The sequence below is a fragment of the Lithobates pipiens genome, unplaced genomic scaffold, assembly GCF_037356315.1.
Source record: "Lithobates pipiens isolate NorthernLeopardFrog02 unplaced genomic scaffold, aLitPip1_a1.2 Scaffold_30, whole genome shotgun sequence".
NCBI classification, from domain to species: Eukaryota; Metazoa; Chordata; class Amphibia; order Anura; family Ranidae; genus Lithobates; species Lithobates pipiens.
In genome coordinates, this window is record NW_027507791.1 from 60,108,637 (window position 1) to 60,132,488 (window position 23,852).

The 23,852-nt window shown below is 45.1% G+C and overlaps 1 protein-coding gene across 2 annotated transcripts in view; it reads right to left on the reverse strand.

The window, feature by feature from the left end:
* LOC143942899 (CD48 antigen-like) overlaps nt 1-23,852 on the reverse strand; it is a 149,040-nt gene that overhangs the window by 34,423 nt on the left and 90,765 nt on the right. For both annotated transcript variants that reach the window (XM_077464311.1, XM_077464310.1), the window contains exon 3: nt 6,837-7,142. In XM_077464311.1, coding sequence (XP_077320437.1) covers nt 6,837-7,142 — 306 coding nt within the window. The remainder of the gene's footprint in view (nt 1-6,836; nt 7,143-23,852) is intronic.

Here is a 23,852-nt window from a genome sequence, read left to right on the forward strand (position 1 = left end):
CCACCATTCCTGTGCTATGCTGACTTCCTCCTGGGGCTGTACCTCTGCTGTGCATATTATGAGGGGTTCCCACCATCCCTGTGCTGTGCTGACTTCCTCCTGGGGCTGTACCTCTGCTGTGCTCATTATGAGGGGTTTCCACCATTCCTGTGCTGTACTGACATACTGAGCACAGCAGGGGTACAGCCCCAGGAGGAAGTCAGCACAGCACAGGGATGGTGGGAGCCCCTCATGATAAGCAGCCCCAGGAGGAAGTCAGCATAGCACAGGGATGGTGGGAGCCCCTCATAATGAGCATATGCCCAAAAAAATGGTCTCTCAAAATCAACCAAAAAAGGAATAAAACCAGAAACTAAACACTAAGAGATGATACACTTGCAAACTACAACAGATATAAACTAAAATTAACAATGAAAAACTAAGGATTGCAAAGATATTCGCTCAGATGCACAGACAAATAATCGTGTGATCTGCTGCACTACACTAACTAACCCACAAAGGGAAGTCACATGATCGGGCCTGCCCTGTAGGCCTCAGCAGCAGAAGAAAACCTCTGATTGGTCAACCAAGTCACATGTTGTTTGCGTAGTAACGAAATTTGGACATATTGTCATATTGAGGTATATATTTTTTACAAGTTAACAAACCTAACGACAATTCGTATTTCGTACGGATTGAAATTGAATTTCGGACACGAAATACGAAGTACGAATTAATTCTAACACGAACCGGAACAGAACGGAATGAAACAAATTTATTGACGGCGCCCATGTCTACAGTTAAGTAATATAGCATGGTCACCTTCAAACCCCCGTGTGATGATTAGACAATGAAAGAGCATCCACAGCCAGGGGAAGTCATCCCTCGCGCCAGTCCAGGGGCGGACTGACAACTCATGGGGCCCCCGGGCAATAGGAGATTATACACAAACACACACACACAGTATACAATCACACAGTATACACAGACATGTTTGTATTGGCTGAGAAGGTACTGGAGAGGTGGGGTAGCTATAATCTAAGGATTTTTAGACCAAAAGGTTGTTGGTAAGGGACATTTCAGAGACAGGTGAAAAAAAAACCCACAGATTTTCACATACTTTCCCTGGTTTTACTGAGGCTTGCAACCCTGATGGGGCCCCCTAGTGGCACAGGGCCCTTGGGCAGTGCACGAGTGGCCCTATGGTCAGTCCGCCCCTGTGCCCGTCTTTATGCAGGATACATGATTGGCCCCTGATGGGCTTGAGTGCTGCTGGATTGTAGGAGTTTAAATCCAAGACAAATTCAGACTCTTACAAATTAGCATTTAATGATTTTTATGATCATATAACTGCAGTAAATTTTTCTTTTAACCAAAGTTCTTTAAAGTGGGCATGAACTTAAAAATTTAAGATTTGCTATATTAAAATAAATGCTTTTCAAATATCAGTTGTGCCTAAAAAATTTCTAAAAAATAAACAAATCACATTTTGTCTTGGGACTTCCTTGTGAAAGAATAATTCCTGGTATATCAGTGTGTCTAGACACATTTTCTACTTACAGCCTAATAATTTATATGCACAGTGTGAAATTTAAGACACTGCTACCTCTGAAGGCCTCTTGACCTCTTTAGGGAAAGAGAGCCCTGACTGATGGGGGCATGACCAGGGCGGGTTAAAGTGACCAAGGGGTCACTAAGATTGGTTGGGAAGTGGACTGGGCTGGGCCTGAGCTTGACAAAAGTATTGCCCCCAAGAAGTCCAGATCTTTCTGGAAGCGTGGTTTGGAAGAGCTGCCCACCCTCCCGCCCTATTTTCATTGGTATGTCACAGCTTGCTGCGGTTTCTTGACCTTGCCAGCATAAAATGGCTGTTATGGGGATATGCTCTTGACGGAAATGGGAAGCAGATGGCCTGTCCAGCACTTAGGCCCCTTTCACACTGGGGCGGTTTTCAGGCGTTACAGCGCTAAAAATAGCGTCTGTGTAGCGCCTGAAAAAAAACGGCCCCTTTCACTCCAGTGTGAAATCCGGAGGGCTTTCACACTGGATCGGTGCGCTGGCAGGACGGTGAAAAAAGTCCTGCTAGCCGCATCTTTGGAGCGATGAAGGAGCGGTGTATTCACCGCTCCTACCCATTGAAATCAATGGGACAGCGCGGCAATACCGGCAGCAAAGCGCCACTGCAGCGGCGCTTTGCGGGCGGTTTTAACCCTTTTTCGGCCGCTAGCGGGGGTTAAAACCACCCCGCTAGCGTCCGCAGACCGCTGCTAAAACAACGGTAAAGCGCCGCTAAAAATATCGGCGCTTTACCGCCGACGCCCGCACCGCCCCATGTGAAAGGGGCCTTATGGTAAGGACAGGCCCCTTCTTATCTCCTTACCCTCCTTTGGAATTATGTGCTCACAGTATAACTGTAACAGGCACTGTTTGAAGTATTCAGATGTTATGTGTTGGATTTAAATAAAGCTGTGGCCTTGCCCTTTCCAACTTAACAGTTGTATGTGTGTTATTCATTGGGATGAAGGGGCAAGGGTTAAAAGGCGGTTTACAGTTTATGGTTCCTGGGCTCATTGCACCACAGCAGTCATGACTGCTAGTCTAAAACCTTGTACAAACGATCAGACTTTCCGACGGGAAATGTTGGATGTCGGGCTGTTGGCGGACAGTCCGACCATGTGTACGCTCCATCGGACAATTGTTGTTGGCTAGCAGGTTTTCAAATTTTCCGCCAACAAATGCTCGGAAGCAGAAGCGGTCGGTCTTGTAAACTAGCATTTGTAATGGAGAATTAACATTCGTGACGTGGCAAATTATGAAATCTCCAAATGCAGCGCACAATTCTCTTCTTCTTTAATGGGATAATAATGAAGCTGCTTTGCTGGTGATACTGATGGAGTTTTTGCAAACAAATTTTCAAAGTTTTTTTTTCTAGTGATATCAAGATTAATATTATTATGTTTTTTTTTTCATTTTTAATTGTGCCACAAAACCATTGTCATATAGTTTTTCAGAACAAAGATACAACTACCGTATTTTCCGGCGTATAAGACGACCTTTTACACTTAAAAAAACTGAGCAAAAAGGAGGGGTCGTCTTATACGCCGGGTCAGCTGCTGGGATGCCTTCTAGATGTCCGGTAATACTGTATGTAGCTTCGGCTACATACAGTATATACCACTGAACCAATCCCAGTGAGCGATGTATTCAAATGAATACAGAGCCTGCTCGGATTGGAGCAGCAATCTCTGCCAATCCGAGCAGGCTACACACAGTAGCCTGCTCCGATTGGCTTTGAGAGTGAGGCGCGGGCTGATGATGTAACAGCCTCCGCCAATCCCAGCAGGCTTTGTATTCATTAATAGAATACATTGCTCGCCGTGATTGGCTCCAGCACCAGAAGGAAGAAGGAAATGGCTCCAGCAAGAACGAAGAAGAAGAGGGATATGAAGCGTCGGAAGCCTCGGAATCGGGGGTCGTCTTAAACGGTGAGTACGGGCAAAACATTTTAACTGTGCAGGTTTTTAGGGGGTCGTCTTATATGCCGGGTCGTCTTATACGCCGGCAAATATGGTATGTTGGTGTCCCTTTTATTGTGCATTAAAAAAATAATAATAATAATAATAATTAAACATGCTATCTGCCAATAGAACTTAACCAAAAAGTGCATTCTATGCATCCAAAAATATAGAAAATTTAACAAATCAAGTCATTATTCAACCCAAAAAATTATGTGAAAGCAATAACTCCAAGGCCAATAATAAATAACACGTTATCTCCTCCGATTCAGCAACATTGGTTGACGAATGGCCGTTCAGAAACGAACTGAAAAGCACAAAATGAAAAGCACGAACTGAAAAACGCGAAAAGAAAAACGCAAATCAACACTCACCAAACTTCTACTAACACGAAATTAGCAGAAGGAGCTCAAAGGGTGGCGCTAAAGAGCTGAAAAACCACGTAGTACATCTAGTACGCCACTACGTTCATAATTGTTGGCCAACATTTGTGTGACCGTGTGTATGCAAAACAAGTTTGAGCAAACGCCCTTTGGACAAAAATACACGGTTTTGTTGGCCAACAATCTGATCGTTTGTATGAGGCATTAGGAGATTTGGAGTGAAATTTGATGTCAAAGTTCTTCTTGCTGGATTCTCTGATATGAGGAAGCAAAACCCTGCCTCTACCAATATGGCATCTCCACACAGAGAGACAGTGCAGAACAAAGTATGGTAAGTCAATAATGGGAAACGATCAGCTGCAGGGGGACCACCTGCATTATTGGTGACAATCCTGTGAGTGGGGCTTACATGTGGCTATACTGCGGTGGGATCAGGCAACACAATTTACTGTGCGAAGTAATGAGCAGTGGAAAATAATGGTAAGCATTCTTCCAGAATCAACTTTAACAACTAGGTACTTATCCGCATCAAACCTAATGCCGCGTACACAAGATCGGAATTCTCGTCGGAAAAAGCTCTGATGGTTTTTCCGACAGAATTCCGACGGAATTCCGCTCAAGCTGTCTTGCCTACACACAGTCACACCAAATTCCAATTGTTTATAATGCGGTGACGTACAACTCGTACAACGGGACTAGAAAAAGGAAGTTCAATAGCCAGTAGCCAATAGCTTCTGTCTCATAGTTGAATCTGAGCATGCTTGATTTTTGGCGTGTCGGAACTGCATACACACGATCGGAATTACTGATAGAAAGTTTTTCCATCAGGAAAATTGAGAACATGCTATCAATTTTTGGCTGGCGGAAATTCGGACAGATAAATTCCGATGGAGCATACACATGGTTGCATTTTCCAATGAAAAGCTGTCATCTGTCTCATTTCTGGACGGAATTCCGATCGTGTGTACGAGGCATTAGACAATTTTAGTAGTGTGGTAAGCATACAGTACTTGCATTCAGTAGGTTGCTGAAGGCTTTCTCTTTGTAGCATCCTCTACCTAGTATGCTAGTTGTTTATAGTTAGTTGTTAGAGGAGGTAAATTGGTCTGGCTGAGAGCCAAGCCTGGATTGAATCTGGGTAAGGTTTGAGTGACTCAGGGAGACTGGATGACTGAGCAAGCAGCCTCTCCCTGTTTTCTGGAACCTTGGAGAAGCTTCCAGATGTAGTGGGTGGAGACTAGGAGGGGCTGCTTGGCATATTTGAGGGCCCCAGCCAATCCCCAGCAAATGGGCTGTAAGGGAGCATGCCACTTCATAAATGGGCATGAGTCATGCCAGCAGGGGGGCAGTCGATTGGAAGATGGAGTGCTGAGGAGGCTGGCGTGGCCCTTAAAGGTGCCCCCTAGTGTGGGGGGAGGGGGGTTGTACTGCAAGAAAGCAAGTGCTGGAGGAAGCAGAGGAGTGTATATAGACTATATATAGGAAGAGTTGTCCCTGAAGTTGTTTGAAGTCAAATGGGCATCCCATAATCTCCCAGTCCCCATCCAAGTTCTAATCTATCAATAAACAACAAAAACAAAGTAATGGACAGTTTTCTTATTCGGCGAGATTGTGAAAATTTGGGGCGCGCTACATTCCTTAAACACATTCGCTTGTGGTTGATCACTGTGACCTGCTAGAAGGGATGATTCACTGTCCCACTGGTGTTCAGGCACATGCCAGAGCAGTATGCTGATAACATGCAAAAAGGTTCCTTCTTCCCATCACCAGGAATCCCATCACATACATGAGGGATCCAGGATGTCCTTAGACATCCTCTTCTACACAAAAAAAATCTTTTCCTATGCCCATCCTATCTCTCCCTCACAATCAATACTCTGTCCCTACCTACTTTTTCCACACTACAAGGCTCTTCCAAAAAAGAAAAAAACACTGCAGGGGCTATATAAGACCTGTCTGTCTCAAAGATGGCTGCCCAAAGTTCACAAAGAGGACACACTGCTGCCATGCCTGATGTCCCCCTAGCAAACAGAACACTAAAGGAAGTCAGTCTCATAAACATAATTTCATATTAGGGAGCTAGGGACAGACAGGGGTATCTAGTGGTACAAAGGGAGAACTACACCAGAAATTATATACTTACGATAAGGAAACTAACACCCTCTTAAAAGTTTTTGCCCACTGCCTACCCTGTTTTGAGTTCAGTCCCTCTTTAAAGACCCGTGCTTACAGTCACTGTAGACCAGGGTTGCCCAACCTCTTGAAGAGTGAGGGCCACTTGGTAACTGGTCGCGGGTCACAATGAGTGGAGTGGGTGGATGGCATGTCCGTGTCCACTCTGCATCTGCAGAGCGGACACGGACGCAGTCCACGATACTTTTTAGCGAATCGTATTGGAGGTAGAACACAAGTCGGTTTATGTCTGCCACAGGTGAATGAAGGGTCCAATTGGTCGGACTGACCGCGTGAAAGGGGTCCAAGGCTGCTTTTACACTGATGCGCTGCGGTTTACCCGCACCACTTGTGCAACGCAGTGTACTTTTGGCTTTCCTGCAGTTTGCGATGAACTTCTATTGTGTTCTGCGGGCTTGGTGCACTTTCAGAAAGCTCATCAGGCTCGCAGGTAATGGTGGGGGTCTGTGGCTCAGTGCAGGTGACCCACAGGTGAACTGCTCTGCACCTGCGGATCAGTTTAAAAGCAGCCCAGTAACCACTGCAGAAAAGATATGCCCATATATACACTGTTATTTTAGTAATAAACTGACCTTTAATAACAGTCTTCTTTCTATTCTGTCCCAGAGCAGGAGGTCGCGGGCCACATCAGAGGGCTCTGCGGGCCACATGTGGTCCCCGGGCCACTGGTTGGGCACCCCTGATCTAGACCCTACCCACCTCTTCCACTTTTTCCATTATACTATTAAATTACAGGTGTTCTCTAAATTCCTGATTTGTCACCTACCATTTGGAACTCTCTTGTTTTTTGTATCGTTATCCAAACAGATGTCCTTCACAGAGATGTTCTTCTGGTCAGCAGGGTTATGTACTATACACATAAACTCCCTATCCCAGGAGTTGTTTGTCAATGTTATCTGGATTGTGTCTCCAGAATTATTATACAGCTGATATTCAGAGTCTCCATGTCTGTATTTCCAGGTATAGGACAATGATGATTTGTTTGTTGGGACCAAACATTGAAGGGTTGCATTGCACCCATCATCAGTTATTTTCGTTTTGACACTTCCAAAAGTTGGGGTAGGAACAGGTTCTGTAGAGAAGAAAAAACACACATTAGATATATTATGTATATTTTTAGCGAGAGGCTCTAACCTCCAGTTTATTAATAATGTAGAGAAAGAAACATGTTTTGGAAAAGTAAAATCGAATTAATTAGTATATTTGCCTGCATACTGGTTGAAGAATAGTATAAATACTATCTAATATTCTTGTATCTCGAGACGTTTCTGGATAAATAGCATTGATAGTCAGACTGACATAAAACAAAGTGCGAGTTTGTCGTCACAGTACGCATCATAAATACATTGTAAAAAGTATAATAGTTCAGTTCAGTGTAGGTAAAAATATATGAAATAGAATGAATAGTTATAAAGCTGTAATAAGCTTATGAAAGCATGTGTGCTTCATGGCTGCTGCCTCTGCTGCTTCCATGCTGTCTCTTGTAGCCCAAGAAGAAGCAGGAAATGATGTTTTTATGCCCCGTACACACGTTCGGACATTCCGACTACAAAATCCGACGGATTTTGGCCCAAACCTGTCTTGCATACACATGGTCGCACAAAGTTGTTAGAAAATCCGATTGTTCAGAACGCGGTGATGTAGAAAACGTACAACAGGACTATAAAGTGGGCAGTAGCCAATAGCTTTCGTCTCGTAATTTATACTGAGCATGCGTGGCACTTTGTCCGTTGGAATTATTTACACACGATTGGAATTTAAATGATCGGATTTTGTTGTTGGAAAATTTTAGATCCTGCTCTCAAACGTTGTGTGCCGGAAATTCCGATGGAAAAAGTCTGATGGAGCCCACACACGATCGGATTTTCCGACAACAAGATCTGATCGCACATTTTCCGTTGGAAAGTCCGACCTTGTGTGCAGGGCATTAGACTTCTGCTGTTTCAACTTGTCAGTGAATCTTCATGTGAATATGTCAGTGTCATCTGTCCTAGTGCCTGTGTGCGTGTCTGTCCGACCTTCAATATGGAAGCGTTGGCTTTATATGTTACATGTGAAAGTCATAACCTCACAAAAACTTAGGACCTTGTATGGCACACATTCATTTCTGCTAACTTCAGCAATATGCTATACATAAGGAAATACTAACTCAGAGAGTCATATGGAGTTTGAGTGACAAGCCCACATGTAACGTGCTGATCATGTAATGTCATATAACCAAACATCTACATAATATGAACACATATTACCAACTTTACATTAAGTAACTATATAATAATACTTATTAATATGACTGAGACTACACTAAACTTAACAGGATATAAACAAATAGCGTATGTATTATTCCTCTGGCTACGAAGATACGTGTCTGTTTTTGTCTTCTCATGACATTCTATACCAAGATACCTTATATGTCATTTTCATACACCAGAAACTTCCAGCAATACTCAGCTTTAGATGAATAATCATATAAAATCAATTGATAAAGGTCATTCACACATACTATATTTATTATGACTAACCATACAACCAAATATGTTTTGCAAGCTTGCCATGAATATACTATAACACCTATAAATGCCGAATTATGAATTGGAATAATATTCTAACACTAATGCAAAGAGCAAGTGATAGTAAAGGCTTAATTTTTTATTTTTTAATTAACAAACATGTTATACTTACCTGCTCTACAAAGAGCAAACCTGATCCTCCTTTTCTCTGGTCCCCTGCCAATTGCCCCCACAGCAAGCGACTTGCATTCTTGCTCCCGAGCCACAACACACACATAACGGGGCTCGACCATGCCACCCTGTCCCTCCATACTGGTTGTGATAGACAGCAGCAAGAGCCAAGGCAGACAGGAGAGCAAAGAGGCAGAGAGCTGAGATAGTAGCAGCTCTCGTGCACATCGCTGGATTGGGATTTGGCTTGGGTAAGTAATGGGAGAGCTGTGGAAGGAGCTGCATACTGAACCTTCAGGCTTTATAACTACTTTAAAAAAGAGTCCTTTATCATTTTAAGGGGTGAGGAGGAACTAATCGGTCAGGCTGTAGGGACACAGCCATCAGATGCTCTCTGTAACTGAATGTATGAGGTAAGAAAAACAGTATGCTGGAAAAAATAGGATTTTTAAAACAGTTTACCTGTAAAATCCTTTTCTTTGAAGTACGTCATGAGACACAGAGCCATAGTAGTTGCTATGGGGCCACCTTCAGGTGATGGACACTGGCACACCCCAAGACAAGAAGTCCACTCCCTATATAACCCCTCCCACTACTGGGAGTACCTCAGTTTTGTAGCAAAGCAATACATGTGTATCCCAAAAACACGGGACCATCTGTGTCCCATGATGTACTTCAAAGAAATGGATTTTACAGGTAAGCTGTTGTAAAAATCCTATTTTCTTATTGTACATCATGGGACAGTTACTATGTGGGATGTCCCATAGCAATGCCAACTGAAGGGAGGGAGATGCAACAAAAGTAGGGCACTAAGAGACTAGAGGACTTATACTGCAGCCTGCAGTACACTGCGCCCAAAAGTGATATCCTCATGACCTTTTGCATCTACTTGATAGAATCTGGTAAATGTATGGACTGAAGACCAAGTTGCGGCCTTGCAGATTTGAGCCATGGAGGCTGGGTGATGCACTGCCCAGGAAGTACTAACAGCCCTGGTGGAGTGCGCTTTAATATGAAAAGGTGGAATTTTCCAATTTAAACCATGAGCTTGAACAATCACTTGACGAATCCATTTAGAAATAGTAGATTTCGATGCTGCCTGTCCTCTTTTAGGACCTTCTGGCAACACAAACAAAACATCTGTTTTACGAATCTGAGCGGTCACCTTCAAATAGGCCTTGAGTGAACTTTCCGCCGCAGAACGAGGTTCTGGAAAAAATTAAGGCAGAACAATTTGCTGATTTAAATGAAAACCTGACACTACCTTCGGTAGGAAATTAGGATGAGGATGCAATACAACCTTACCCTTATAAATACTCAAATATGGCTCTTTACAAGAAATAGCAGCCAACTCTGATACGAATTTCCCTGTCAAAAGGACCAAGGGAATATCTCGTATCGGCTCAAAAGGCTGTTTCTGTAATTTCAGCGGGACTAAATTCAAGTCCCAAGGGTTCAGGGGTGACCTTACTGGAGGATTAATCCACGTTACCCCCTGAATAAAGCTATGAACCAGAGAGTGGGAAGCAAGTGGTCATTGAAAAAAAACACAGATAAGGCCGACACCTGGCCTTTGATAGTACTCAAGGCCAGCTTCATGTCTAATCCCATCTGTAGAAATTCAAGGATCCTACCTATGACATATTTCCTGGGGTGCCAATCCCTGGATTCACACCAGGAGACATATGCCTTCCAGACTCAATAGTATATGACTCTGGAGGCCAGCTTCTTAGCATTAACCAAAGTAGAAACTACTGAAGCTGACAGCCCAGAATGTGGGTCTCAATAGCCAAACCATTAAATTTAGTGTTTGTAAGGTAGGATGAAATACCAGACCTTGCGAGAGAAGGTCTGGCCATGGTGGTAGGGTCCATGGGTCCCTTACCGCCATCTTTATGATGTCTGCATACCAAGATCTCCTGGGCCACAAGAATCAACTCCTTCCCTTCCTGCTTGATCCTGCGAAGAAGGCACGGAAGCAGCAGAACAGGAGAGAACGCATAGATCAGTGAAAACCGATCCCACGGAAAAATCAAGGCATCAGTTCCACGTGCCAGCAGATCCTTTATCCTTGACACAAAGTTGTTGATCTTTTTGTTGAACCTAGACGCAAACAGATCCTCATCCAGAATTCCCCATCTTTGATATATTAACAGAAAGATGTTGGGGTGAAGAGACCATTCTACTGGGAACAACTGTTGGTGACCCAAGTAGTCCGCCTGCCAATTCTCTATTCCTGGAATGAGGACAGCTGATAGACAAGGAATGTTGTCTTCTGCCCAAGATAGGATATGATTCACCTCTTTCTGGGCCGCAAGACTTCTTGTGCCCCCTTTGTGATTCATATAGGCCACTCTTGTGGCATTGTCAGATTGGATCCTGACAGGACAATTCTGTAATCTGAGCGTCAAGGCTTTCAGAGCCAGGCGTGCTGCCCGAATCTCTAGAATATTGATGGGCAAGGTAATTTCTGATTTGGACCATTTTCCTTGGACAGACACTTCTTCCAGGACTTCTAACCAGCCCAGAGGGCTGGCATCTGTTGTTACCACCTTCCAGGTAACTGGTAGGAAAGATTTTCCTTTTTGAAGATTCTTGGATATCAACCACCAACTGAGGCTTTGATGCACTTTGGGGGATAAACGCATTGGGAAGTCTAGAGCTTGGACCCTCTTGTTCCATGTTGACAGGATACTGTTTTGCAGCAGTCTCAAATGAAACTGCGTATAAGGAATGGCCTTGAATGAAGCCACCATCTCTTCCCCCACTCATGTGGGCGGGGGTGCCCCTTCATAAGGAGGTTTTATTGAACCATCAAAAGGACAGCGCATCAGAGAGACTCATAGTCTGATGTAAAAAGCATAACAACAATTTATTAAATGAAAAAAACAAAAGACTCAATAAAGGACGTTTGATCCTCTTGGGATCTTAAAACCTTTTCATCAGTCAATCACGGCAATGAAACAACAGTTGCTTGATGACAAATTAGCCCTGGTACCTTCTATTTGTGACTTTGAGATGTTGGTGACTGCAAGGCTGTGTTACCAGTGTAGTCTATTGTGCACGTGAAAAGGGCTGTAGGTGGTTTTAGCTTTGACAAAGCGCATGCGCGCGAAACATGTTAGCAGGCCGGTTGGCATGGTAACCCCCCTCGCTACGGAGCCTCCCACGTGACGAATAGTGGATCCTTTCTCTTCCACTCCTCCAGCCCAGCATGACGGTGCCCCAGCCTTACAGTCCAACCATTCATAACAGTGAGTGACTTTAGGAACACAGTTCCAATCATTTATTTTCATTTGCATATGAACTCTACTGGTTCCCCCTGCCTCTGGAAGTTAACCACCTACAGCCCTTTTCACGTGCACAATAGACTACACTGGTAACACAGCCTTGCAGTCACCAACATCTCAAAGTCACAAATAGAAGGTACCAGGGCTAATTTGTCATCAAGCAACTGTTGTTTTATTGCCGTGATTGACTGATGAAAAGGTTTTAAGATCCCAAGAGGATCAAACGTCCTTTATTGAGTCTTTTGTTTTTTTCATTTAATAAATTGTTGTTATGCTTTTTACATCAGACTATGAGTCTCTCTGATGCGCTGTCCTTTTGATGGTTCAATTTCTGCTTTCTTCCACCAAGTCCAAAGTGGTCTAGCAGCTGCACATTGAGACTTTTTACAGGTCCTCCTCGAGACAACAATTAACTTAACATTTGGACAAAGCGTTCTCTACAAAAGGTTTTATTCATTTGTGCGCCAATAATTTTTGTTTTTAATAAGGAGGTTTTAGTATTTTGTATTGTGGGTTTCCTCCCCCAGGGCCTCTTTTGACCCTGAAGTTTACCTTTTGAACCTGACGGTGGAGGCCATCGTGACTGCCTGGAGGCTGATGCTCCTGGCACTGGAGAAGAAGCTTGTTTAAAAGAAAAATGCTTAAACTTCTTCTTAACTGGTAAAAGGGAACTTTTTCCATCAGAAATTCTTTGGATGTATTTATCCAGCTTGTCCCGAAACAATCGTTCACCGTGGAATGGAAAACTAGTCAAGAGCATTTTGCGAGGCGCTTTGGCTGACCAATTTTTCAACCATAGACTTCTACGCACATGCACTGGCCCTAGCATAAGCCCTGCTCCTCTAGCAACACAGATCTCAAGAGATTGATGGCCTGTTCACACTAGAATGCTGTGCGGGAAGCCAGCATTCTGTGATGGTTTCTCGCACCGCATTGAAATCAGACTGTGTACAATAATCCTTATCTAAACGATACAATAAGCAGCACTGAATATAAAATAAATATTATATTCAGCGCTGCTTATTCTATAGTTTATATGAGGATTATTGTACACATTTTGTTTTTAGAAAGTGGCGGCTTAGCTTAAAGTTTGTGCTCAGCGCAGTGGTGATACACAGTAGATGGGGAAAGAGTGAGTGTATCTTTGTTTTACATTGAAATCAGACTGCCCTTGCGATCTGCAGCAGGTGTCAGTGCAAACTTAACAACACTCCAAAAGCAGGTTGAAAACACAGTGCTTTGCCCGCACTGGATTGCATGGTACAAAAGTACCATGCGATCTGGTTGTAGTGTGTTTCCAAAAGAAGTGCATGCACCTCTTTTTGGTTGCGGTGCGATTTCACCCCATTAAAAATAAATGGGCTGAAATTGCACAGCACATAACTCCATGTGAATCGCCTTTCTGTACGATTCATAGTGTGGATGGGCCCCTGGGAGTTTATAAATCTTTTAGACTCTAGTGTGACTGAAGTTTAACTTCAATGCGCTGTACAAACAATAGGATTTTCCGACAACAAAATCCATGAGATTTTTTTCGAAGGATGTTGGCTCAAACTTTCTTGCATACACACAGTCACACAAAGTTGGTTGGAAATTCTGACCGTCAAGAACGCGGTGACGTACAACACCTACGACGAGCTGAGAAAAATCAAGTTTAATAGCTAGTGCTGCTCTTCTGCTTGATTTCAAGCATGAGTGGCACTTTGTGCATTGGAATTGTGTACACACGATCGGAATTTCTGACAACAGATTTTGCTGTCGGAAAATTTGAGAACCAGATCTCAAATTTTGTGCGATGGAAATTCTTATGGAAAATGTGTGATGGAGCCTACACACGGTCGGAATTTCCGACAACAAGGTCCTATCACACATTACACCTTATTGCTGGTGTTGTTCTGTTTCTGTAATTTGCGGCATCTGCAGCAGTTAAAGTGTTGTGTGCCTCCTGCACAGCATACACCTGAAGCTACCCCTTATTGCTGGTGTTGTTCTGTTTCTGTAACACATGCATCTGCTGATGCCCCCGAACTGTTTGAGCAGTGTTGGGTACATTCTCCAGGAGGATGCCCAGCGTTTTGAAGGCTCTGATGATGGTACCCAGCTTGAGGAAGGCAGTAGCATGAGCACAGAGAGAGGGGTTGCTCAAGAAGGACAACAAACTGGCAATCATGTTCCCCCAGCTGCAGCATACTGCCAGGGTTGCTCCAGTGACGAGGAGGGAGGGGATGATGAGCTCACTGACTCTACGTGGGTGCCTGAAATGAGAGAGGAGGAGGAGGCAGCACATCCCCAATGAGGCAGGATAACCTCCAGGGGCCAGCTTAAGGGCAGCCAACTGACTGCATCACACCGCAGAGCTCTGCAAATGCAGGGCGCTGGTAACTCCGCATGTTATTCCAAAAGTTCTTCAGTGTGGGCCTTTTTTGAGGCGCGTGCAGCAGATCACACCATTGCTATTTGCAACATATGTCTGAAGCGTATCAAGCGCGGATTAGACAGCAAGCGCTTGGGCATCACAGACATATGTCGCGCTCCCATGCAGCCCGTTGGCAACACTACCTAAAAGACCCACACCAAAGAACAAGGCGGACCTCTCCTTGCTCCTCCTCATCAGCTGGGATCTCCAACCCCACTATACCTTCAGTCCTCTCAGAAACCTGCACTGAGAGGAATGAAGGTGTAGAATTAGATGCGCCACTGTCAACTACTTTCGGGCAATTTGCTATTGGTACACCAACTCCTGATTCTAGCAGGCAAATTTCCCTACCCCAGTTGCTCCACTGGCGAAAGAAGCTTGCTCCCAGCCATCCACATGCCCAGCGGTTGAATGCTAGCTTGGCTAAATTTCTAGCACTTCAACTGCTGCCTTTTCAGTTGGTAGACTCTGCCCCCTTCCGTGAGTTTGTGTAATGTGCGGTACCTCAGTGGCAGGTTCCCAAACACCACTTTTTTTCACTGGCATGTGGAAGGCAATGTCCATGCCTCACTGGACAGGGCAGTCAGTGGTAAGGTGCATATTACCGCTGACTCATGGTCCAGCAGGCATGGACAGGGACGTTACCTATCTTTCACCTCGCATGGGTGACTGCTGGCAGCTGGGAAGGATGCAGGACAGGGTGCAGTAGTGTTGGAGGTTGTTCTGCCACCACGCCTCCAAAATTCTACTAGAGGTGTTTCTGCCACACCTCTCTCCTCCACCCCCTCCTCTTCTTCTTCCTCCATGGCCTCTTTCTGTACTGATTTGTCCTTGGAAACCAGCGGTGCTCCGTAGGAGTTCAAGGGTCTATGCAAGCATGCAGGCAAAAAGATGCCATGCGGTGCTTGAGCTGGTGTGCTTGGGGGACAGGAGCCACACTGGGGCAGATATTCTGTCAGCTCTGCAGGGACAGGCTCAGAGGTGGTTGACGCCACGCCAGCTTAAGCCAGGAATGGTGGTTTGTGACAATGGCACCAACCTCCTCTCAGCCCTCCGACTAGGGTTGCCACCTTTTCTTCAAGTCAAACCCGAACACTTTAGCGGCGCAAAGCAATTTTTTTTTTTAATAGTATAAACTATACATATATTTTTCTATTAAATAACATTTCTAATCATATGAAGTTAATAACAAGAGTCCCCCTTTACATCAGAGTCCACAGAGTTCCCCTTTTACATCTGAATTTGTAGAGTTCACTTTCACTGTAAGGGGGGACTCTGCAGACTCTGACGTAAGGGAGAACTCTGGGGCCTATAACATAAGCGATGCTCTGGGAACCATGATTTATGGGGGGGCAATGAGGACTCTGATGTAGGGGGAAACACTGTGGCCTCTGGTGTAAAGGGGAACTCTGATGTAAGGGTTGCTCTGAGAGCCCTGATTTGCCTTAGTGTACTTACTCAGATGTGGGAGAGAGAAGGGGGAGACTTTAGTCACAGATAGGGATGGATGGTGAGCTCAGAGGTGTAAATCGAGCCCTCTCCCGCCTGTGTGTGTGTTTGGGGGGGGGGGGGGTCAGTGCTGGCTTTGGGCAATGAGAAAGGTTGTAACACACACTCTTAGCCAGCAACCATGCTGGTAAGCCATAGTCCAGTCTAAATAAAGTGTCCGGGTTTCAGGCAGTCTGAAAACTGGACACATGATTCCAAACCCGAACTGTCCGGGTGAATCCTGGACAGGTGGCAACCCTACCTCCGACAGTGCTCGGCTGGCTGACCTCCAAAAGGAATTTAACCTGCCGAAGAACCGCCTAATCTGTGACATGCCCACCAGGTGGAACTTAACATTGTCCATGCTGCAGAGGCTGCACACGCAGCAGAGGGCCATGACATGATCCGCAGCCACCTCCTCACAGCCACGTACAAGTCCATGGGTTTCTTCAGACTGTAAATGATCCCTTGAAGACTGATGCTGAGTGCTAGGCTCATGTGCACTGTTTGGCTCAGACACCTGTGTGACTATGGCACCAGGACAGGATCAGGGGAGCTTGGTTTTTTTTCCCCACAGAACAGAGGCAGGAAGAGGAGGACATCCTTACCTCTCAAGGCCCCCTTTATCCAGACAGAGTTTCTGTGTGCTCGATGATCACACAGGAAGAGGAGGAGGAGGAGGAAGCGGATTGTGTCAGCATGGAGGTGGAGCCTAGCACTCAGCATCAGTCTTCAAGGGATCATTTACAGTCTGAAGAAACCCATGGACTTGTACGTGGCTGGGAGGAGGTGGCTGCAGATCATGTCATCCTTAGAGACCTTGGTGACCCAGAGGACTCCGGACTGAATGCCAAACCTACACTGCAAGGCCTCCCTGATCCTGTAAAGCCTGCGGAAGAATCCTTGTATTCGTGGTATCGTGGTCATTACTGGCTGGCAACCCTCCTTGATCCACGTTACAAGGGTAAGGTTGTGGACCTTATCTTGCCTTCGCAGAGGGAGCAGAGGATGAAACATCTTCGGGAGACCTTGCAGAAAGGTTTGTGCAATGCATTTCCAGAGCCTGGAAGGTTACAATTTCCTGGTCCTCCTGGACAACGTGTTGCTGAGGCTTTGCTCAGTCACAGAAGGAGCGGTGGAGAAGGTGGCCGTCTGTCCAGTGCGCTCAGACAATTTTTTAGTCCGCAGCCCAAAAGGTATGATCGGTTGCAGCAACCATCGCCAGCGTCTGATTCACATGGTGCAGGAATACCTAGGGGCAAGATCAGACCTGGACACCTTTCCCACCGAAAATCCTCTGGGTTACTGGGTCTTGAGGATGGATAACTGGCCAGAGCTTGCACAATATGCAATTGAGCTACTGGCCTGTACTGCATCCAGCATTCTTTTGGAATGCACATTCAGTGCTGCTGGTGGCTTTGTAACCGATCACAGGGCGCCTGTCCACCGAATCGGTCAATCGGCTGACCTTCATAAAAATGAATCAGTCTTGGATCACCAGCTACCAAGCACCTGATGCTGATGTAACCGAATCATGTTTTTTAAAATGTGAGATCCCTTCAAGACTGCCTATGGTGATGCTGAGTGACTGTCCTGTTATGCTGAGTGACTATCCTCTTCCTCCTCAATGTTCATGCTGATAGCTTGTAAGAACATTTTTGGTTCTGGGTACCACCACCAGGGGCTAAGGCCCAATTTTTCAGAACCTGTTTAACAGGGGCATGTAATTACAATTTTTGATGCAATACTGAGCAGGGCTCATTCTTGCTCTCCAACTAGAATATCTGTGAGGGGTTGCAGTTTTGTGGTAACAGCACCAGTGCCTTAGGCCCAATTTTTCAACCTCTGTTTAACAGGGGCATGTAATTACAATTCTTGATCTAATATATCACAGCAGGGCCCATTCCTGCACCCACCAAGATTAACTTTGAGACCTTACAGTGTTGTGGCAACACCAACACCTAAGGCCCCTAGTATATAGAGCAGGCCCCTACTTTCAAACATCCAACTTACAAACGACTCCTACTTGCAAACGGAAGGAGACAACGGGAAGTGAGAGGAATCTACCCCCAGGAAGGGAAATTCTCTCCTTTAAGAGTTCCTTGTTTCACTAAAAACCCCAAATTTTCAAAATCCAATTGTCATCGGGACAGAAAGTGAGGTGAAATCTTCTGAACAGATGTACAGACAGAAAAACAAATGTTACAGGGGTGATAATCCTTCCCTATGTTTTCCAAAAAGCTTTGGCTGGAGCTACACGTAAAAAATGTACCAGTTCAAAATTACAAACAGATTTTACTTAAGAGCAAACCTACAGTCCCTATCTTGTTTGCACTGCCTGTATACTGCTGTTTAGAGTATATAGGGCCTGGGGGCCCCACGCCTTTCCTTTTTTTAATTTGGGTGCGGGGTTCCCCTTAATATCCATACAAGACCCAAAGGGGCTGGTAATGGGCTGGGGGGGGGGGGGGGGTTATCAATGATTTTCATCCATATTGCTTGGACCAGACATGACATAAAATCCGCAAGCAGTTTTAAATGACTTTTTTTCCTTTAGAAATGTCATTTTGAGCAGGGATTGTTCTAAACACGGGAAACACAGGCCACTTTACAGGCATTTTCTCTTTAAGCATCATTAAATCACTGCTACTGAAAAAAATGGCCATTTTTATAATTTTTTTTGCATCGATACGTGTGCCCTGGGGCAGGACCTGGGTTCCCGAACCCTATTATGGACAATAACTTGCATATTAGCCTTTAAAATTTGCACTTTTGATTTCTCACATTCGAGTCCCATAGACTTTAACGGGTTTGGAATGTTTGCCCAAACTTTCTGTCTGTTCGAAAGTTCTGATGCGATCCGAACCAGGAGGTGTTAGGCTAATCCCTAATCAACAGTATGATATACAATAATATTAGGTGTATGTGCCAAAGAATATTCTCCATGTGTACATGGACAAAGGATTATGATAGAATAAAAGAAAAGAAAAATAGCTCCCCTACAAATCAAGCTCACATATACCTGATTGGAAGCAATCCAAGTATGGTTTAAAACTGAACACTTCATTAAGGCCTGGAGAAACTGTTGCATTAAGGCAAAATATCCACCTCAGTTCACTTTGTAAAAGTTGCTTGTTTAAATCAACCCCCCCCCCAATATGCTCAAGGGCCAGGAATCACACTCTAGGAGTGCGGTCATGACGTACTGTGCGGCTATGTCTGCCTAGAGGGAGGATGGGGTCTCTCTTTTTAATGCTGACAATGTGTCTGTAAATTCTTCGTCAGAATTCTAATTTCATTTTACCCACATAGTAACAATTACACTCACACTGCAGCAGATAAACTATCCCTGCAGTGCGACAGTTGACAAAATGTCTAAGTTAAAATTTTTGTCCGTTGGGTAGGTATATGTTCTTTGCAATATCCACATATTGACAATAGTTACAATTGCCACATCTGAATGTTCCTACTGGTTTAGTGCTACATTGTTTAGTTATTTTGTATTCACTGCAAACTAATTTGTCATGCAAAGAAGGAGCTTTGCAATAAGTGATCAGTGGTTGGGTAGGGACAAATGGCGCTAATATGGTGTCCATACTAAGAAAATGCCAATATTTTTGTAGGATGGCTTTGATCTGTCCATGTTGTTGACAGGCCGCCGAATCCTGTGCCTGCAATGATGGCGACGTGGGGGGGGGGGGGGGCGCAAAGCTCTCCCTCCAGGCCAGGTCTTGCCCATGCTGGGGATTCCTCCCAGCCCCAGTGGCCGGAGAAGGAGCCGGTCTCTTAGCCCTGGGTGCTGGAGGGTCCACGCTCGGGTTCCCTGGGGGATTCCTCCCGTCTGCCACAGGCCATAAAATGTGATTTGATATCAAATGAATTCAGTTGCAGGACCTTATGTTTTGGTTTGGCTGGCATGTAAAGGCTAGGGCTAAGCATTTTTAATAACAAGGGGTTGAATGTTAATAGATGGAGTGCACAGATGACTTGTATTTTTGTGTGGACTTCTGGGAAAATCAATGAGCCAATCACACAAGCATTACATTTTTTGGAGTGTTCTGTACACCAGTGGTTTTACAGAATGTCTCCATGTTGCCATATTGCAATGATTTTTACAGAAAATTACAGCACTGCAGATTAAGGTCATTTTTAATAACATTCAATTACAACATGGCTTATGTAGCAATCTGCAGTATTTGCTATATTATTTTTATTATTATTATTTTCTTTTTTGCTATTTCTCCCATGAAAGTGGAGTTACCCTTCAATTATCAGCATTCAAAAGAGCAGACTGCCAATCAGATAACAGGCTCAAACACCAGGATGCCCAAACAGGAACGGAGTCTTGGAAGTAAGCCGGGGTCATACACAGAAGTCAAGCAGCAGGCCGAGCATCAAACACATGGAGCAGGCAGAGACAGGTAAAGGCGGAGCCCGAGGGTCAAACACAGATATCCAGCAGGTAAATAAATCTGAGAGGCAAGCTAAGGGTCAGATGGAGGAGAGGTTCAAGAATAGTCAGTAGTAGTCAGTCCAGGTCACAACGGGTAGGCACAGGAAACACGGGCAAGGCACAGAACACTGGAGCTGAAAAGACAAACCAGCAATGACACAGAAAACAGAGCTGCCTTTTATAGACCTGCCAGGGGAAATGACGCTGTGCGCACAGCCGTGCGCACAGCCGTGCGCACATGTGCCGGCCTTTGCGCTGCTGCGTGCACCTGCGTGTGCTGGTCTGCAATACTGTGTGTGTGCGAACCCGCTAATTCATGCACCTGTATCTGCAGACCCACCGCATCGCGCACCCGTGTGCGCCGTTGCTCCATTCTACCCCGCAGGTGCATAGGGAAGCGCCGACACTGACAGGATTGTAATCTGTTAGTCCTCTGATAGTCTCAAATAAAATACGGGGGGTTATTAAGGACATAGGCTTTTATAGGCCCCTCTTACACAACTCCCATCTTGCAAACAACCTCCCTGCATGGTATTTCATAATACTTGCAGCCCTGCAGTTACTCCCCACCTAAAGATGCCAAGCCAATATTGCATGTCAACAAAATTCCCCACATTTGGAAACTCATACCCTCCTTTACTCACCCCTTTCTGAACCACCTCCCTCTGGAGCCTCTCTATCTTGGAGCCCCAGAAGAAGCGGTAGAAGGCAGCCTCCAGTTTCCTACACCAGATCTTATTAGGGGGAAATACAAGGCAAAAAAACACAACCAACAGCAGAAAGACTGCCTTTGCGATCAATGTCTTACCGGTTATTTGATTTCATTTACCGCCACCTCCGCGTTCTCCTGACTATTGAGGTTGCTCTCAAAATAGATCCCCAGCACCTTCACAGTTTCCGTCTTTGGAATCATATCTGACCTGATATCTGGGGTCGTGCTCACATCGCATCTCTGACACTTTCCCCAGTTAACTGATAGCCCCGCTCTGCCCGAGACCCACATAGGAACACTAAATCGTCCATATAAGCCAATGTTTTGACATACTGACCACCCCCCTACCCCCCCCCCCCCGGAAGAAAGACCCCTTCATTACTTTATCTCTATATACATGTCTAAGCACAGGTTCCACTGCACAGATGAATAATATCGGGGACAGGGGACAACCCTGTCTGACACCCGATTTAATCTTAACTGCCCCTAAGTCCCCATTTACTACCACTCGACTAGTGATACCAGTATACAGGCTCTTTAAGATCTTAGTCATATGCTCTGGGATCCCCAACTGTTTTAGGCATTGAAACAAGAAGACATGAGACACCTTGTCATACCCTTTCTCTAAGTCCACGCTAATCACTGCCAAAGGTCTGTATCAACATACCATCACGTTTTTATGACCCCTATTAGGGATGAGCCGAACACCCCCCGGTTCGGTTCGCACCAGAACTTTCGAACGGACCCCGCGTTCGAAACGAACGTTAGAACCCCATTGAAGTCTATGGGACTCGAACGTTCGAAATGGAAAGTGCTAATTTTAACGGCTAATATGCAAGATACTGTCCTAAAAAGGGTTTGGGGACCTGGCTCCTGCCCCAGGGGACATGGGTCAATGCAAAAAAAGGTTTTAAAAACGTCCGTTTTGGCGGGAGCACTGATTTTAATGACGATTAAAGTGAAAAAAAAAGTGAAATATTCCTTTAAATATGGTGCCTGGGGGGTGTCTGTAGTATGCCTGTGAAGTGCCACGTGTTTCCCGTGTTTAGAACAGTCCCTGCACAAAATGACATTAAACGGAAATAACACCATTTAAAACTGCTTGCGGTTTTAATGTTATATCTGGTTCCTGCAATATGGTTGAAAATCATTGAGAAAAATGCATATTAAGGGGAACCCTGTACCCATATTAAAAAAAGGAAATGCGTGTGGCCCCCAGGCCCTATATACTCAGAACAGCAGTATACAGGCGGTGCAAACAAGACAGGGACTGTGTAGGTTTGTTGTGTTAAGTTGAATCTGTTTGTAATTTTCAACTGGTACATTTTTAAAGTGTAGCTCCAGTCAAAAAAACTATTTTTAAGCTTTTTGGAAAACATAGGGAAGGGTTATCACCCCTGTATAATTTGTTTTGTCGTCCATCTTTTTTTCATCTCACTTGCTGCTGTCTGATGTTTGTAAGTTGGATGTTTGAAAGTAGGGGCCTGCCCTATATGCTCTGCAGAAATGGCGGAACAAGGTGTTGGTTTTGCCACAACATTGTAAGCCCTCAAAGTGACTCTTGGTGGGCGCTGGAGCGCCCTGCTGTGAACGATTATATCAAGAATTGTAATTACATGCCATTGTTGAACAGTGGTAGAAAAATTGACCTTTGGTGGTTGTGGTGCTGGTGCCACAACACTATAAGTCCTCACCGTTACTCTGGGTGGGCACAGGAAGGGGCCCTCCTGTGAAATATTATATCAAGAATTGTAATTACATGTCCCTGTTAAACAGGGGCAGAAAAATTGGGCCTTAGGCACTGGTGCCATCACACTGCAACCTCTGCCATATACTCTAGTTTTATTGCAGGAATTAGCCCTGCTGCAAAGCATTGCATCAAAAATTGTACTTAAACGCCCCTGTTAATCAGGGGCAGAAAAATTGGGCCTTAGGCACTGGTGCTGGTGCCACCACACTCCAACCTCTGCCATATACTCTAGTTTTATTGCAGGAATTAGCCCTGCTGCAAAGCATTGCATCAAAAATTGTAATTAAACGCCCCTGTTAAACAGGGGCAGAAAAATTGGGCTGCTGGCATCACCCAGAACCAAAAATGTTCTTCCAAAATATCAGCGGAGGAGGAAGAGGATAGACAATCAACATAACAGGACAGTCACTCAGCATCAGCATAGGCAGTCTTGAAGGGATGTGGTATTTCAAAAAAAATTATTCGGTTACATCAGCTTCAGGTGCTTGGTAGCTGTGGGTGATCCAAGACTGATTCATCTTGATGAAGGTCAGTCGATCAACTGATTCGGTGGACAGGCGCACCCTGTGATCGGTAACAAAGCCACCAGCAGCACTGAAGGTGCGTTCCGAAAGAACGCTGCATGCAGGACAGGCCAGTAGCTCAATTGCATACTGTGCGACCTCTGGCCAGTGATCCATCCTCAAGACCCAGTAAGCTAGAGGATTTTCGGTGGGAAAGGTGTCCAAGTCTGACCTTGCCCCTAGGTATTCCTGCACCATGTAAATTAGACGCTGGCGATGGGTGCTGGAACCAATCATACCTTGGGGCTGCGGACTAAAAAATTGTCTGAAAGCATCAGTCAGACGGCCACCTTCTCCACCGCTCCTTCTGACTGATGCCTCAGCAACACGTTGTCCAGGACCAGGAGTTTGTGACCTCCCAGTCTCTGGGAACGCGTTGCACAGAGCTTTCTGCAAGGCCTCCCGGAGATGTCTCATTCTCTGCTCCCT